General features: G+C 46.4%; 1 protein-coding gene across 1 annotated transcript in view; it reads left to right on the top strand.

Annotated features, from left to right (window-relative positions):
* The window catches only part of LOC308131987 (secreted frizzled-related protein 1-like), a 20,624-nt gene extending 5,475 nt beyond the window's left edge, over nucleotides 1-15,149 (top strand). Inside the window, exons 2-3 of the mRNA XM_080498918.1 lie at nucleotides 4,450-4,530; nucleotides 13,532-15,149. Coding sequence (XP_080355044.1) covers nucleotides 4,450-4,530; nucleotides 13,532-13,857 — 407 coding nt within the window. The 3' untranslated portion in view covers nucleotides 13,858-15,149. The remainder of the gene's footprint in view (nucleotides 1-4,449; nucleotides 4,531-13,531) is intronic.
* Nucleotides 15,150-16,686: the final 1,537 nt, after the last annotated feature.

Genomic DNA, 16,686 nt, shown 5'->3' with positions numbered 1-16,686 from the left:
AGATCGCCGTCCTTCACAACTGTAAAGAGAATTTCCTTCATACGTCCTGAAAACTGAGCTCATTCCCACCTGGAAGGTTATTTTAACTCAATATTCTCCATTATCTACACAATGAGATCAGTCAACATTGAGTGAAATCTAGAAATGTTATCATGTCAGTCAAAATCCAGCGAATTCTTAAATATATTGCCAAAAATATCTTTACATCTTAACACTTTACGTCTATGTGTGGTTTCCTGTCTTCCAGTAAGTCACGGACCATCATTGGCTAAGTTTTACTGTACGTTGAAATAAATTTACATTTTGACAACTTCTGCTCTAAAGGTAAATTCCTGTTGTTTCTTTTGGCTTCGATCAGGTTTAAAATATGGAGAAATGTTCAACGCTGTGTCCTGTAAAGTGGAAATTTCACTTACTTCTACTTTAAATTGACCTTTTAGTTGTTATAACATCATTGAATTAAAAGAAAGGACATTGTTTGACTGGATAATGTCATTTTCAAACATTTTTCCAGGTCACATGTAGGTTTTTTTTCTGTTCTTTTAGCCGATTGTGTCGCTTTTTTTTTTTGAAAAAGTGAAAAATGAGCGACGTTTGTGGCCACCGAGTTCCTCATAATGTGATTTTCGAACCTTTTTCAGGTTGCAAATGAGTTATTCTTTTCTTAAAGCTGCTTTTATTCTCACTTTTAAAGATGCTTTCAAAACGAACAAGTGATCCTGTGAGCAAAATGTCTTGTTTTACGTCCAAAAAAGTAGATTTTTCCTGAAAATGAACAATAAGGTCGTTTATTTTTTTTTATTAACCTTACTTAGATTTCTGTTCCGGCAAAAGCAGAGAAAAGTTTGGGAAAACGTCCCAATGAGACTTTAATCTCGAGGGGGGGAAAAAACTCCCAAGATTCCACCTTCTGCCGGTAACGATCATTAACAAAGGACTGCGATCGCGCTTGGCTAAAGCCCGACACACCAAACCCCCGGCACCCGACGGAGGAAAAACCAACCGCCGCCACTTTTGCCGCCGCGTCGCAGTCGACACCCCTCCGCGGGCTCAGTGGGCTCCGGCTTGTTGTTTCAGGGGTGAAGATGTGTTTGCAGATGCAAATCCAGCACAAACAAAACCCGGGACGACCTTTCGGGGCGGAGAAAACCTGGATCTGATCCCGCCCGTTCCACCCCCCCCTCTCCCTCTCCTCCACCCCCCCCTGGAGAAGAAGTCCCCTCTATAGAACATGTTGTAGTTCTGCTGTAATAACAGATGGAAGTCATTTATTCGAAGGTGTTTGGTGGATTGGAGGACAATGCTGGAGCACGTCCAGCAGTGGGGGGGTGGAGGAGGAGGGGGGGGGGGGGGTTGTAGGGGGGGGGGGGGGTTGTAGGGGGGGGGGGCAGCAAATACCTGCATCCATTAATTCCTCTTCTGCATCCAGTTTGAAACCCCCGAGCTCAGAGACTCCACTGTTGATTTATCGCTCCGCTGCTGCAGATCCAAACAGACGCCTCGCCGAGCGGCAGCCGGCCCGGGGAGGTGCGTTGACGCTGTCCAGCTCTACGAACTGACGAATACCAGAGAACCCCCCCCCAACCCCTCCCCCCCCCCCCCCAAAAAGTAAAAAATAAAACTTCCTCCACAACCCTCCGGGATGATAACCTCCTTTCGTTTTCAGCCGCAGTACAACCAGCTTATTCACGTCAGCCGTGAAACAGATGGGAGGATTTCCATCATCACATCATCAACTTACTTACGTTTCAATCGGGGGGGTGAGGGGGGGGGGTCGTAAATACGCCACTTGAAGAACACACCGCCATAAATGAGGCGACTGTGGATCTTCCAGCAATTACACAGAGCTCACTGTATCTGCAGCGGGGTTAGATCTCATGTGTGTTTGGGGGGGGCGGGTGGGGGGGGGCGGGTGGGGGGGGGGGGGGGGGTGGTGCTGACTGACATGGTGGTATGGACGGAGGCCCGCTTTTCTGAAAAAGACTCCCTTTTCATGGTGGGAGGAGGAGGAAGGGACCACACAGAGCTCCGCGCTCGCCAGACGTCACCTGCTATCATCAGTCGGCGATAAGTGAAGCCCTGTGTGTGTGTGTGTGTGTGTGTGTGTGTGTGTGTGTGTGTGTGTGTGTGTGTGTGTGTGTGTGTGTGTGTGTGTGTCGACACATCCGGGCCCCGTTCACAGGTTTTCGAGTAAAAAAGACAAGACCCTGGTTGATCTGAGCCTCTGAAGACGTTTCGCTCGTTGGAGAGGCAGAAGGTTTAGTTTCAACAACTTCAGGTGGTTGATGGAGATTTGGGACGACGACATCGGCGTTTCAGGAAGTTGACGTGGTCAAATGGTGCAAAATCCACTTTCTAAAAGTTGTCCAGCAGTAATAATCGTCTCCACATCTGGAACGACGTCCCAGAGGTGAAGAAAGTGTGTCCTCTCTCTCCCCGGCTTGTTCCAGGTTTTAAAAAGTGTGTTGCTCCAAGCAGCCAATCAGAAATCAAACCCTATATAGTGTCATCGGGGGGGGGGGTTTAGCCAATCACAATCAAGATAGCCCCCCCCCCCCCCTTTGACTCCTCCCACAATGAAGCAGTTCTGTCTCTGGCACATGGCACCACGACAGGAAGTGCTTCCTCCTCTTCCCAATATGGGCGTATAAAGCACAATACTCTTCATTACAAAACTAGAGCTACACTCGGCAGAGTGCAGACCGTCTCCAAAGCCACGTTTGTATCCATGGCAACAGAGGCTGATCTCCTTAGATCTTTTCCTTTCATGGTTCCTGGGGATTTATTCGGAAACGGTGAGCGGCTGACGTCCAGAATCTAACCGACCGGTCCTTGGATGACGACGGATCGTCCCTGAATGTTTCGTGCAATTCCGGTAGTTTTTTGCGAAAAAGTTGGTCAAACGCATTCATACAAACCAGTAAATATATAAATACATGCAGACAAACGTATAAACTTTCTCTGGCACCCAGGAGGCTAGACGGATATCGTTTTACAAAATGTGTGAACTAAATTTTTCTGAAAAACAAGCCCCCCCTCCCCCTCCTTCCCCGGGGGGGGGGGGGGGGTGGGGGGGGTCGACGAAGAGCCCGTTAAACCGGCTCCGGTTAATGATTGTCATTAGGGGTCAGCGAGCAGCTGCTAAACGCAGGCGGGTGATAATTGATTTAAAGGAGAGCGCCAGACTCCGGGCCTGGGGGGGTTAGGGGGGTGGGGGGGGGGGGGGGGGGGGGGTAGGGGGGATGGGAGGGGACCCGGCGACTCTGTAAACAAGCGTCTGTTTTCACAAGCTCTTCACACCCGGGTGCGACTTTCACAAGCTTTGCTTGAACACGCGTAGTGAACAACTGGCAGAGCGATCGGGTTCCAGTCCCGGTTCCAGTTCCCGGTTCCAGTCCCCGGTTCCGACCGGGTCGCAGGTCCCCGGGTTGGTTTGTGGACGAGAGCTCAGCTGTTTGCAGCCGGCCGGTCGTTGGTGGTATTTGTAGAAAGTGCAGCTCGGCCTCCAGACTCAGTTACTTTCTGGCAGGAACACGTTCTGGCTCTCGTCGGGCTTTTTGTCTCTCGGCTCGCCATTATTACCTTTTTTTTTTTTTTTTTTTTTATATTTTGGACGGTTGGAACATTCCTGGGGTTGAATATCATCACCGCCCTGCGTTTCTTTTCCCTATTTCAGCGCGTGTGGAGGTATGAGTCGGTGTGAAGCAGAGACACTGCAAAAAGTCAAATCTAGGCGAGATGTCATTTCTTAAATTAAGGGAAAAATTACTTGTTTTTGACTAATGAGTCATTTTTTTTTGCTTCAAACTAAATTGTCCGCTAAGATTATTATTCTAGTTTTAAGACGATTATTACTTTATTTTCTTATTAGCTAGACTGGTCTTGGCGTTGAGTATTAACAACTAGTTATATGTACTGTTTGGCTTAAAAACAAGCATTTTCTTCATTTTAACACGACTGAGCAGCAGCCAAAGGACCTAAACTGACATTTCACAAGCTAAATCTTCTTATTTTAAGATTTGAAAATAATAACGCAGGAAAATAAAACTTGTTTTGAGTCCAAAAATGCTTTTTTTCAAGATATGGTGGCTAGAATTATTTTCTTGTTTTGAAAATCTTGTCAAGGAAATGTTCTTGTTCTGTTGGAAGATCATTTTGCTTATTTTAAGTGTTAATTTTCTTGTTTTAGTAGATTTTTGGCTTATTTGTTTTTCGGAGGAGTTTTTGCAGTGTATTTTTTTTGTGGGGGGGGGGTTCTCAATGCAGCTCTTGGTCGCAGCCGGCTGTAAAACCCGAGGACATTCCTGGCCGGGGTCAGGTCACCGGAGCGGCCGGGGCGACCGACGCCGGACACCTCAGACCTCCGCGCTCCTCCGGGGGGGGGAAAAAAACAAAAAAAAAAGGAAAATGGATCCCAAACCTTGGTCTCATTCTGCTTGGTCTCCACAGGCGACTCCCTCATCTGCCCCCCCTGCGACAACGAGATGAAAACGGAAGCCATGCTGGAGCACATGTGTGCCAGCGAGTTCGGTGAGTCCTCAGATCCACAATCTCTCATCTCAAGCCTTTTCCCATAAACTACAAAAGTATGCAGTGTTTTGAATTTTTTCTTTTTTTTTTTTTTTTCCTGCCCAGTATCTGGGCTGTGGGGTTGGTCATACTTGGCATTCCTGTTTAATGTGAGTTTTTTTGTCTTTTTTTTTTTTTTTTTTTTTTTTTTAACATTTCAGCTTCAGCAGGGGAGGGACGGTGTTCTGTAACTAATGAATTGGGGTAATTAGAGTATTTATGTGGCCTTTGTAGCAGTAAAGTGGGATGTTTGTTCTGCTGTCTGGGCTCAAACATCCTCCGTACGCAAAACAAACACGAAACGCAAAACACGAGACTTGACGATGATGACGAGCCTCGTTTGGAAACAAAAACCAACAAAAACCAACAGTACTTTCTACTATCTGGTACCAGGTACTTTTCTACTCTCTGGTACCAGGTGCTTTCTACTCTCTGGTACCAGGTACTTTTCTACTGTCTGGTACCAGGTACTTTTCTAGTGTCTGGTACCAGGTACTTTTCTACTCTCTGGTACCAGGTACTTTCTACTGTCTGGTACCAGGTACTTTTCTACTCTCTGGTACCAGGTACTTTTTCTACTCTCTGGTACCAGGTACTTTCTACTGTCTGGTACCAGGTACTTTCTACTGTCTGGTACCAGGTACTTTTCTACTCTCTGGTACCAGGTACTTTCTACTGTCTGGTACCAGGTACTTTCTACTGTCTGGTACCAGTACTTTTCTACTGTCTGTACCAGGTACTTTCTACTATCTGGTACCAGGTACTTTTTTCTCATGTCTGGCACCAGTACTTTCTACTATCTGGTACCAGGTACTTTCTACTATCTGGTACCAGGTACTTTTTCTCCTATCTGGCACCAGGTATTTTTCTCCTGTCTGGTACCAGGTACTTTTCTCCTGTCTGGTACCAGGTACTTTCTACTATCTGGTACCAGGTACTTTTCTCCTATCTGGCACCAGGTACTTTCTACTGTCTCGTACCAGGTATTTTTCTACTGTCTGGTACCAAGGTACTTTTCTAGTGTCTGGCGCCAGGTACTTTCCTCCTATCTGGTACCAGGTACTTTTCTAGTGTCTGGTACCAGGTACTTTCTACTCTCTGGTACCAGGTACTTTACTAGTGTCTGGTACCAGGTACTTTTCTAGTGTCTGGCGCCAGGTACTTTCCTCCTATCTGGTACCAAGTACTTTTCTAGTGTCTGGTACCAGGTACTTTCTACTGTCTGGTACCAGGTACTTTACTAGTGTCTGGTACCAGGTACTTTTCTAGTGTCTGGTACCAGGTACTTTCTACTGTCTGGTACCAGGTACTTTACTAGTGTCTGGCGCCAGGTACTTTCCTCCTATCTGGTACCAGGTACTTTTCTACTGTTTTGGTACCAGGTACTTTTCGGCAGACGGTCGCTGCTGATTGGCCGGTTCGTACCGACGCAGATGAGTCATGGCGTCTCGTTCCGCCTTTAAAAGTCTGAGTTAATAATCTTGTTAAATCAAAAATCTGGACTTAATGTTTTGTGAGCATTCCTCCATCGCCACATCGTCTCTTCTTCATTTTTTAACACGGTTTAACCTAAGAGTGATCTGAATTAAGTAGCACATCTCTAAAAGAGCATGTACGTTCATTCTAAATGTTCCCCGATGGCCTCCTGGTGTTCGGTACCAGTTCCAGGTACCCCGTGAAGACCAAACGGAATTAAATGACATTTAAGGAGGCAAAAATAACAGGGACAAACTTTTAAAAGTCTGAGAGGATCCTTCATCCGGTGCCTTTCAAGATCGCAATCAAGCTGGCGAGTGAAAACCGTTTTAAAAGACATTTCCTCTGGTGGAATCGTTTCCCAACAGACGGCGTCGATATCGGGGCCACAAATCCTCATCTGCTCTTTTCTATTCGACTTTATTCTTCACTTTGGCTCCGTCGTGTGATTCTGGACTTGATTTTGACGGATTGTGTTTGATTTTGTTGAATCTCTTGTTTGTTTAAACTACGGTGGGGGGGGGGGTTGTGATTGCCCCCCCCCCCCCACATTTGAACCAGTAATCCATCACATCAGAGACACTTCTGCAGGACCGGTTTCAAAAAGACGGACCGTCGTCGTCGGCTGAAGTGGCTTCTTAGTGGAAAACTCTCGCTTTTGAGTTCAATTAGGGGGAAAAACAAAACAAACATCAGATGTCTCGCAGTTATGAAGACTTCCTGGAATAATGTGATGCAAACAAGATGCGAGATATTTAAAGCCGCACTTGAAAAGAGAGAGGAAAGGGGAAAAAAAAAAAAAAAAAAACACCAAAACAAAACATTTGCTTCAGTTTGGATTCCAGGTGACGCACTGGAAACAGACTTTGTTCCCGTTCGCAGGAGAAATTTAACTTTACGTGTCGTTGTTTCTTTTTGTTTTGGCGGTTGGGGTTGGTTGTTTACGCCGCGGCGACGGGGCTCCTTCCTCTCGTGTGGACGAGTCGTACGCGAGGATACGAATTCGGGATGAGACGCCTCCTGACCCCCCCCCCCCCACCCGTCGGGGGAGGGGCCGGCGGCGGCGGCGGAATCCAGCGTGTGTTTGATTGCGGCGGGTAAACAACTATCACGACACCAGATCGCATCTCGGCAGATCTGAAGGCGTGTTTGTTGTTTTTGTTTGAGCTTTTTTCTCTTTCCCTCCCCAGCAGGCAGATGGAAATCCGCTTTTTTTGATCTGAAACTATAAATGCGTCTCGCGGGCGGAAGCCAAACATGACTTGATGTCTTGTGTCGGGGAGAAAAGAAAATATGGAGCGGAGAAAAAAAACACCCTGACCTTTTTAATCACGATGAAAGATAAGGCCGCCACCCGCCACCCGCCATCGCCGCGAGTCTCGACATGACGCAGCGCGGACGCGTTAGCTTCAGGACCCCGTTTCCCGGGTGTGGAAACAGACTTCTGGTTCTCCGAGGCGAATCAAGTCAGCGGCTGAAGTCTTTGTTAATCCGCGCCGGCCGATCGTGTGTGAAAAGTCTCCTGGAAGCCGGCCGGCGTCCAGGCGAAACGTGAAGCCTCGCGTGGAAACGATATAGCTTGTGTTAGCCCCGCGCCGCGGCCGCGTGGCTTCACTGTGATAGGAGGAGAAAAACGCTGCGTTCAGACAGTTCTGGACCCCCCCCCAGATTGTTTTTGTAATTTTTTGAACCCAACATGTTGGAGTCAGCGTAACAAGCTGCAGGTTTTCGTGAAACGTGAAGCCTCGCGTGGAAACGATATAGCTTGTGTTAGCCTCGCGCCGCGGCCGCGTGGCTTCACTGTGATAGGAGGAGAAAACGCTGCGTTCAGGACAGTTCTGGACCCCCCCCCAGATTGTTTTGTAATTTTTTGAACCCCAACATGTTGGAGTCAGCGTAACAAGCTGCAGGTTTTCGTGAAACGTGAAGCCTCGCGTGGAAACGATATAGCTTGTGTTAGCCTCGCGCCGCGTGGCTTCACTGTGATAGGAGGAGAAAACGCTGCGTTCAGACAGTTCTGGACCCCCCCGGATTGGTTTTTTTTGTATTTTTTGAACCCAACATGTTGGAGTCAGCGTAACAAGCTGCAGGTTTTCGTGAAACGTGAAGCCTCGCGTGGAAACGATATAGCTTGTGTTAGCCTCGCGCCGCGGCCGCGTGGCTTCACTGTGATAGGAGGAGAAAACGCTGCGTTCCGACAGTTCTGGACCCCCCCGGATTGTTTTTGTAATTTTTTGAACCCAACATGTTGGAGTCAGCATAACAAGCTGCTGGTTTTCGTGAACGTGAAGCCTCGCGTGGAAACGATATAGCTTGTGTTAGCCTCGGCGCCGCGGCCGCGTGGCTTCACTGTGATAGGAGGAGAAAACGCTGCGTTCCGACAGTTCTGGACCCCCCGGATTGTTTTTTTTTTTATTTTTGAACCCAACATGTTGGAGTCAGCGTAGCAAGCTGCAGGTTTTCGTGAAACATGAAGCCTCGCGTGGAAACGATATAGCTTGTGTTAGCCCCCGCGCCGCGGCCGCGTGGCTTCACTGTGATAGGAGGAGAAAACGCTGCGTTCCGACAGTTCTGGACCCCCCCGGATTGTTTTTTTTTTTTTTTTTTAACCCAGCATGTTGGAGTCAGCGTAACAAGCTGCAAGTTTTCTTCGGACTGCACCGCGGCCTGCTAGCGGATTTACAGCTGATCCGGCTCCGCGCTTTGGTCCCACCGCAGTTTATCTCCCCCGCTTAAGGTTTTACGGCACCGCGTCGTCTCAACAGACTCCCACTGCTCCCCCACTTAACCCCCCCCCCCTATTTCCTCGGGTGGCTCTACTTAGTTTTACTTTACTCTCTACTCAGAGACCTGAAGCTAGTTTTCGCCGCGGCTAGCTCCTCAACGCTAACGCCCGCTACGCTACGCAGATTCTCGTCCGGCCACGGCAACAAAAGTCTCTCCCGCGACACGACGACTCATGAACTTTCTGTGTTTGTTCGGAGGGAAATCTTTACCGTAGAATCCTTTTGTACTCAGATTACTCTGGGATTACAACCTTCAGTTTGCAAAGACTTTGTTCATTGTAAAGAGAATCAGACTCCTGTTTAACCTTGTGTCGATTTCTCTTCAATTTTTTTTTTTTATTACTTTATTTGGCTTCATTTTTGTGGCCATTGTAGAATTTGTTGCATATTCTGATTGAAATAGTCAAATATGTGTTGTATATTTTATATTCATCTCTGTATTCATTGGTAAAAATTCAGTCCACGTCGTATCCAGGCTTCGTCTCGCTTTCTGGTTTTTCTCCGAATCACTTTCACAGGAACACATTTCTATCAGTTTACGTGATGTGAACGCGGGAAAACGTTTGTGTTTTGGGCGTCCGTTTCCACGACAACGGTGGTCGGAGCCACTGAAAAACGCTCCGTACTCTGCTTACTGGTCCTGGTCGCCCCGGCAACCAGGAGCATGTGCGTCGTTCTCCTGCACATGCCTCAGTCGGTGCACAATAACAACGACGGCGGCGGCCGGCAGAAAAACTGGAAGCTTTTCCACGAGAATTTTTGGGACGAAAGCAGGAATTTACCGGATTGGAAGTTTGTCTCTTGAAGCTTCACTACAGTCGGCGGAAAATACTGTGTATTTCAGCACGATTGTGACGAAAACAGCCTGATTTCGTGTAGAATCCCGCCGCCATTCCTCCATCACAAGCCTCACATTCAAGCCCGTGGACGACACGGCGTGAAGTAAGTTTAGAGGACGTTGCGTGGTGACATATTTGATTTAATCTACAACTGTCACACCTACGTGTCAGGCGGGGGTTGAATTTAATCCTTTAAAAACGTGGACATTTTTTTGCATCCGTGCAGAAACGCGTCCAAAATTCCACGTCGTGGTACAGGTGTGGCAGTGTCGACCCCCCCCCGCTGAGCTGGAGGTTCCTCATGCTGAGAGGTCTAAATTATGTGTGGCTGTGCTTGTAAAAAATGAAAAAAACAAAACGACGCGAGTTGCGTTGCCGTGAGCGGAGAGTTGCGTTGCCGACCTGACGTCTTTCTGCATCGTTGTCGCCGGAGGAGCTTAAAAACCCGCGGAACAACACGAGGGGCAAAGAAAGTTCAGAACGTCAAAGGGATTAGCGCGGGCGGAGGACTTGACGGAGACAAAGTCCTCTGTTGGGGGGTGTGGGTGGGTGGGGGGGGGGGGGGGGGGGGGGGGGCACAACTTCTCTTTATGACTCACTGATTATGAGAGTTGCCCCTTTTGATTTCTGTGAAGCCCAAAGCTGCTCGGAGGCCGTTTGACGGAGGATGAAAGTCCTAATCCCTACCATGTGCGCCTTAATGCAGGGGGGGAGGGGGGGGGGGGGGGGGGGGGGGGGGGTCTCTTGAGAAAGCTCCAGCGATGGGAGATGCGAAAGCAAAAAAAATAAATTTTAAGTGCCAAGTCTTTTTTTTTTTTTTTGTCTTCTGTCAAGCACGATTCAACAAAACAGACATCAAGAAGGATTTAAACTGTGGAAGACGTTAGAAGTTCAAATGTGTTTTTATTCTAATCTCTCTCGGAGAGCCCGTGACCCCCCGACCCCCCCCCCCCCCCCCCAACCTGCCGGAGATCATAAGACTTTTATCGCCGCAAAAGTAGGACATTGCACCGCGAGCCCGGAGCTCCGCGGGTCAGCGGGTGGAGGCTCGCTCCACGGCCGTGGAGATTTGGACCACCGGCGTCGGGACTCGTGCTTTTTTTTTTTTTTTTTGCATCACAGGTTGAACCGAAGGGGGGAAACTTGTGAGATTAGAAGGTTAAATAGAGTTTAGTGAAAGATCTTGTGCGTTACGAGAAAACATCTCGGGCGGTAAGACAGAAACGATTACGAAGAGCCGCCAACTCTGACCAGACTGAGCTCTTTAGCTAATCAAGAGACGCTGGAAAAGACCGTCGGTGCCACCCACCACTTTTTTGCTTCTTTGCTTCTTTTTTTTTGTGCGTCTATCATCATCTTGATCTTGTTTCCGTCTTTTAAACAGATATTTCATCATTTGTTGTTCTCGGCTGAAACAAAAGAATTGGGAGGTTTTGAAACGAATTCCTTTCACTTCACAAAGATTTTTGCGATCGTATGATTTGCATCGCAAGCGGTCGCCATGGCAACCGTCCACCCCCGACACCACAGCGGAACGATGAGATAAATACAAATATTTGAATATGTTTGCACTTTGCAATGGGTTCTTCCGCCAGTATGTTCTTCCATCACGCAATGTTTGGAGACGACGTGAATGTGATTAATGGTACTTTTTTTTTTTTTTTTTGATGGCCAACCAATGAAGTTAGCTGAAGTTGGTTTTCGTCTGCGTGTATTTATTTATCTATTGGTTCGTATGTATGCATTTTACCAACTTTTCACAAAGACGACTCGTCCAAATTGCATGAAATCTTCAGGGATGATTTGTCGTCGTTCAATGACCAGACGATTAGATTTTGGGACGTCAACGGCTAAACGTTTCCGGATAAATTCTCAAAAACTGCTTAAAGAATGTCCCATACAAAGCGGATGAGAGAGGCACCTCATGGAGATCATTCTGTTGCCATGGAGACGCTCCCTGCCCAGTGTTTCCCACAGTGACGTAGCTACCTGATCTATCTAGTTCGTGTCTATGTGAGCTAGCGGCTATCATGCTAGAGATGCTAACTCGGTTCCGTAAAGAAATGAGGCTTTGGCGAAGGTCGGCGCTCTACCGAGCGAGATCTCATGATATTTATGTTTTGTGTTTTCATAACGACACGTTTGTGGTATTCTGTGATGAGCCGTTAGGAGATTCAGTAAAAGTCGGAGTTCAAATCAGGCGTCCGTCGTTCAACCCACTGCTTCGTACGAGTTACATATTAATGTGACGCTTCAAAATAAAGCTTACAAAAGTTGCATGAAAATCATTTAATTAGTTGTTTGCTGACTCGCTGAATTCTTTATTATTGTAAATGTTGCAGCAGCGAGTCGCTGCGACTTCTGTACAACGTTTTGTGTCGTCAGCAAATCATGAACTGATGTAAACGGATTAAAATTTACTTCTATGCTGGTTTTTTTTTTTTAATCCAATAAAGTAATATATGTATATTCGTCCAAAAGAAATGCACCCATGAAAAATAAAGCGACATTGTTCCAGATTACATAAAATACTAGAAAGCGCTCATCAGATTTCTCCATCAATCCATTTTTCTTATTTATATTTTGACCGTGTGTTTACGTGTATTTTATCAAGTAATTCCATCCCTGAGTCTCTCGATTACGTTCGTCTTCAACGTCTTACAAACTCCGGGGCCGCTCTTGGAAGTCCTGGTCGATGACGCGTGTTTGGAGTTGTGCCGCGGTTATTTTCCCGTCACGTCATGTGACTTCATCTCCTTGGTTTTCCCTCCACGCTTCTCATCAATCCACCACTTCGTGACACAATAAGCTCCGACGACGTCAGAGACTCGATATTAATCAAATCCATCCATCTTGGTGACGCGACGCTCGCCTTGGAACATATTGACTTTTTGGTTTGTTTTTTTCCTTCCTTTTTTAATAGAAAGGTCGTATTTATTTGTTTCGCCAGCATTTCCCTGGTGTCGCATGTCGCTTCCTGCTCCATTCAGTCACTCGGAGCGAAGGTCTCCAGCGAATCGCTCTCACGCCAACAGAAAACACACAAACCCGTCATTTGATGGTGTTGTTCTGAGCGGATTCCTTCACAAACGCCTGCAAAGTGAAGGAACAATCCGTGTCTTGTTGCATCTTAGATTTGGACGTCGTTTTGGTCGTCGGGTGGCGTTTTGACCTCGGGAGTCGGGTTCATAGCAACAGGAAGAGCTTCTGATGTAAAAAAATAAAAGTCTGCACTGCGAGTTGGAACGACTTTCTATGAGAACCCCTGTAAAGGAGCGCAGCTTTTTACATTTTCAAACTTTTACTGCATCTTTGGCGTCAATTCTGTATGAATTCTATATTATCTTATCCCATTATTAAATTATGTATATTTTTATGTATTATATATATAAGTTTTATTGTATAGATGTGTACACCTTTCTGAAAACACTGCTATACTGCCTATGCACACCACGGACTAGACTTGGAAGTTTTATTTTGAAAGTCACCGTAATCACAGTCCAACTGGGTCGTCTTGACAACAAGAATGTTTGTTTTCTCCCATAGTTGATGTATATGATGTACTGTTCTCTGCCACAGCGCCACCTCGTGGCCTGGCATGCGAACTACAGCGTTTTCTTTCCTTCCCATGTAAAACAGACGTCGATTTAAAAACGTTGCGGCGTAAATGTGAACGTTTTCCGCAACAAAACCACGCGTTCTACTATTGAAATGTTGCCTCTGGCCTCAGTGATGCTTCCACACGCTGTTCTTCCTCCATTATCGCTCTTTGTTCCCCTTGAAAAGACGCCGCCGGCTCGTGCTAGTGGCTCAGAATCCGCCGTTCCAGTCACTCTGCCCTCTTGTGTCTCCGTCCCGCAGCGTTCAAGGCCAAGATCAAGGAGGTGAAGCGGGAGAACACGGACCGCAAGGTGATCCTGCAGAAGAGGAAGAAGATGCTGAAGGCGGGCAACCTGAAGAAGAAGGACTTGAAGAAGCTGGTGCTGCTGCTGAAGAACGGCGCCGACTGTCCCTGCCAGCAGCTGGACAACCTGAGCAACCAGTACCTCATCATGGGCCGCAGGGTGGACAAGCAGTACCTGCTCACGGGCATCCACAAGTGGGACAAGGCCAGCAAGGAGTTCAAGAAGGCCATCAAGAAGCTCAAGAGCCACAAATGTCCCGCGTTCGAGAACGTCTTCAAATGATCTGGTCCAAAAAAACCCGTCCGTCCCCCCGTCCGTCCCCCCCGTCCGTCCCCCCCGTCCGTCCCCGCTCACTTCTCATCCAACATACGAACTTGCACAAGCATTCCCAAACTGTTGCTTTTCTTCCTTTCCCCTGTTTATATATATATATATATCTATATATCTTTGTATATTTCTAAATATACTTCACAGTGTCTGTTGGTCAGTTCTACTCTGAATGCAGCGAGTAACAAACCACAAGTTAAAATGTTTTGTTACTCTTCTTTTTTCCTTTTCGACTTTAGCTGATAAAGCTACTGTCTTTGTGTGGTTTGTTTGGGAAAACGCACTGAGGCGCTACAAGGTTGGAATATGATTGTACGGTAAAGCTAGCGCCCGTTAGCCTAGCATTTAGGAAACGGCGAGCTCTGACGTGTTTGAAGGAAAGAAGGAAAAAAAAAATTTGGGGGGGGGTGCATATTAAGCAAATTAAATGTAACGTGTTAATTCGTGGCGCTTTCTTTAAGATGGCGTCAAGCTAGCTAATCTTGCTGGCCTCCGTCGTTAATGCTAATGTCGGCTAGCCTTCCACCCAGTCACTTTTAGTACAAGAAAATGGAAAATCTCTCAAATTAAAACAAAAAATGTTTCTTACTGATCATGTAACTGTTAATTCGTCCAATCGGTAATTAGAATGCAGATTTTTTGGGGGGAATCTTTGAAAACCACACTTTAGGCTCTGTTGGATAATTTATTGATGGAAGTCAGAACGATGTGCGATTCGTTGAACGTTTCTACAACCTGAAGACGACACGACCAACTCTTCCCTCCAAACATTTCTAATTCCACCTTTGCATTTCATACCTAAATGTTTTGTTTTTTTGTTTTGTTTGTTTGAATGATTAAGAGAATCATAACCGACAGTCTACATCACAACTTTAAAGATTTATTGATTCTGGATAAAGATTTGTTTTATGTATTGTTCCTGTCCGCGGTATTCAATATTCACCTGTAATAGGATACATCTTGTAGGTTGTAGAAGAAAAAAAAGTGCAAATGTTGTTTTGCTTGCTGGAGTGTTTCTGGTCCGATTAAGCACTATTTTGTTTGGAAATTGAATGTTTGCGGTGCGTTGCTGCCTTTACATGTACATACAAATTTTACATAAATATGGAAAAAAAAAAAACTAAAACAAACACGTGTCACTTTGTTTTGTTTTCTGTTTCCAAGACTTGACCTGAGTAAAAATGTAAAAGTATGTAAAAAATAAATAAATAAATAAAAATACTAGGAGCTACTCAGCTACCAGCTACTCTAACTGTTGGATACTTTATTCCATTGTTACTCGACTTCACCTGAATAAAACCTCTACGTTCAAGCACAGCTGAGGTCCCACGCAGACGGTGTCGTGTCACAGTTGGATTTTCTCCCCCGTTTCCACGGAGATGGAATTGGAGCATTTTTGGAAAACTTCCACCTTGGGAGCGGTTTTAAAAACGGGACGTTTTCACTAACTCTGAATTACCATTTTGGTGTAAACGAACACCCCCCAAAAAAAACCTAAAGTTTTCCATTTTGAATTTAAACACGTGTAAATAGAGAATCTGTGAGCTCACACACACATACATGCATAGATAGACTAGAACTGAACTCGGTAGAGCGCGGAACTCCGCCAACGCCACATTTGTTTTGCGGAACCAAGTTAGCATCGCTCACACTTTAGCCATTCGCTCACATCGATGCTAACGAGGCAAGTCAGGTAGCTACATGACTGTGCGAAACGCTTAGTGGGGATCGTCTCCATGGCAACAGACACTGATCTCCTTTGATCTCCACGAGGTACCTCTCTCATCGTATGAGAAATGTTTTTTTTGCCGTTTTGGGGGATTTATTTGAAAACGGTCAGCCGCTAACGTCCCAACATCCACTGGATTGGTCCTCAGATGGCGACAAATCATCCCTGAAGTTTCACGTAATTCGGGTGAGAGGTTATTGTTAAAAGTTGGTAAATAAATACAAACCAATAAATAAATACATGCAGATGAAAACATAATAAGAACTAACTTTCACTGGTAAAGATTAAAAAGAAAAACCCACTCAGACCTTTAATGACATGTATTTCTGGAGTCGTATTTGCAGACGGAAGCTAAAGAAGTGGCGTCTGTCGTCCTCCCGAGCGGCTCCGGAGACGAAAACGCTCCGGAGGAAGCGAAGCGTCTGACCGCACGATGCATTAATAGACCGAGAGACTCTGGGATGAAATCACGTACGCGGGATCCCCGCTGCAGACCTACACTCTCCTAAACCTTTGACGTGGGACCAATTAAAAAAAAAAAAAGGACTTCATCACCGATGTCAATTCGAGGTTTTTCAGCCAGACGGCAAATCCAGCAGGATGTTCCCTCGCGGATCGTCTCCTAATGGGACAAAGCTGGACGCTGGTTTTCTGGAGCTCTTTTGAAGGCAGCTGAAGTCACGATCAGACAGCAAAAGTCCACATCTGACATATATTTTCCAATACCGGAGCTATTACTGGAACCAGATGGGCAAGACGGAGGTCCGCTACATACTTCCTGGTTTGTTTTGTTTTTTAACAAGGCTTTTTATTGACAGGAGGGTTTCGTGTTTTCTGGTTTACGTTGCACTGACATGATGGATTTCAGCTCATGAAAGTACTCAGATTGATACGTTGGCCGTCGTATTACTCAACACTCGTTTGGACCCGGGGGGGGGGGGGGGGGGGGGGGGGACTCCGAGTGTTTTTGGACGCCGTGTGTATTTTGAATGTTGTTGTTTACGGATCAAAGGAATCGGGGGAAACAGCTTGTCCAGCTCCCCGACCGGGAAAAT

This window comes from Blennius ocellaris (genome assembly GCF_963422515.1).
Source record: "Blennius ocellaris genome assembly, chromosome: 7".
Lineage (NCBI taxonomy): Eukaryota > Metazoa > Chordata > Actinopteri > Blenniiformes > Blenniidae > Blennius > Blennius ocellaris.
This window is presented reverse-complemented; position numbering and strand designations above follow the sequence as displayed.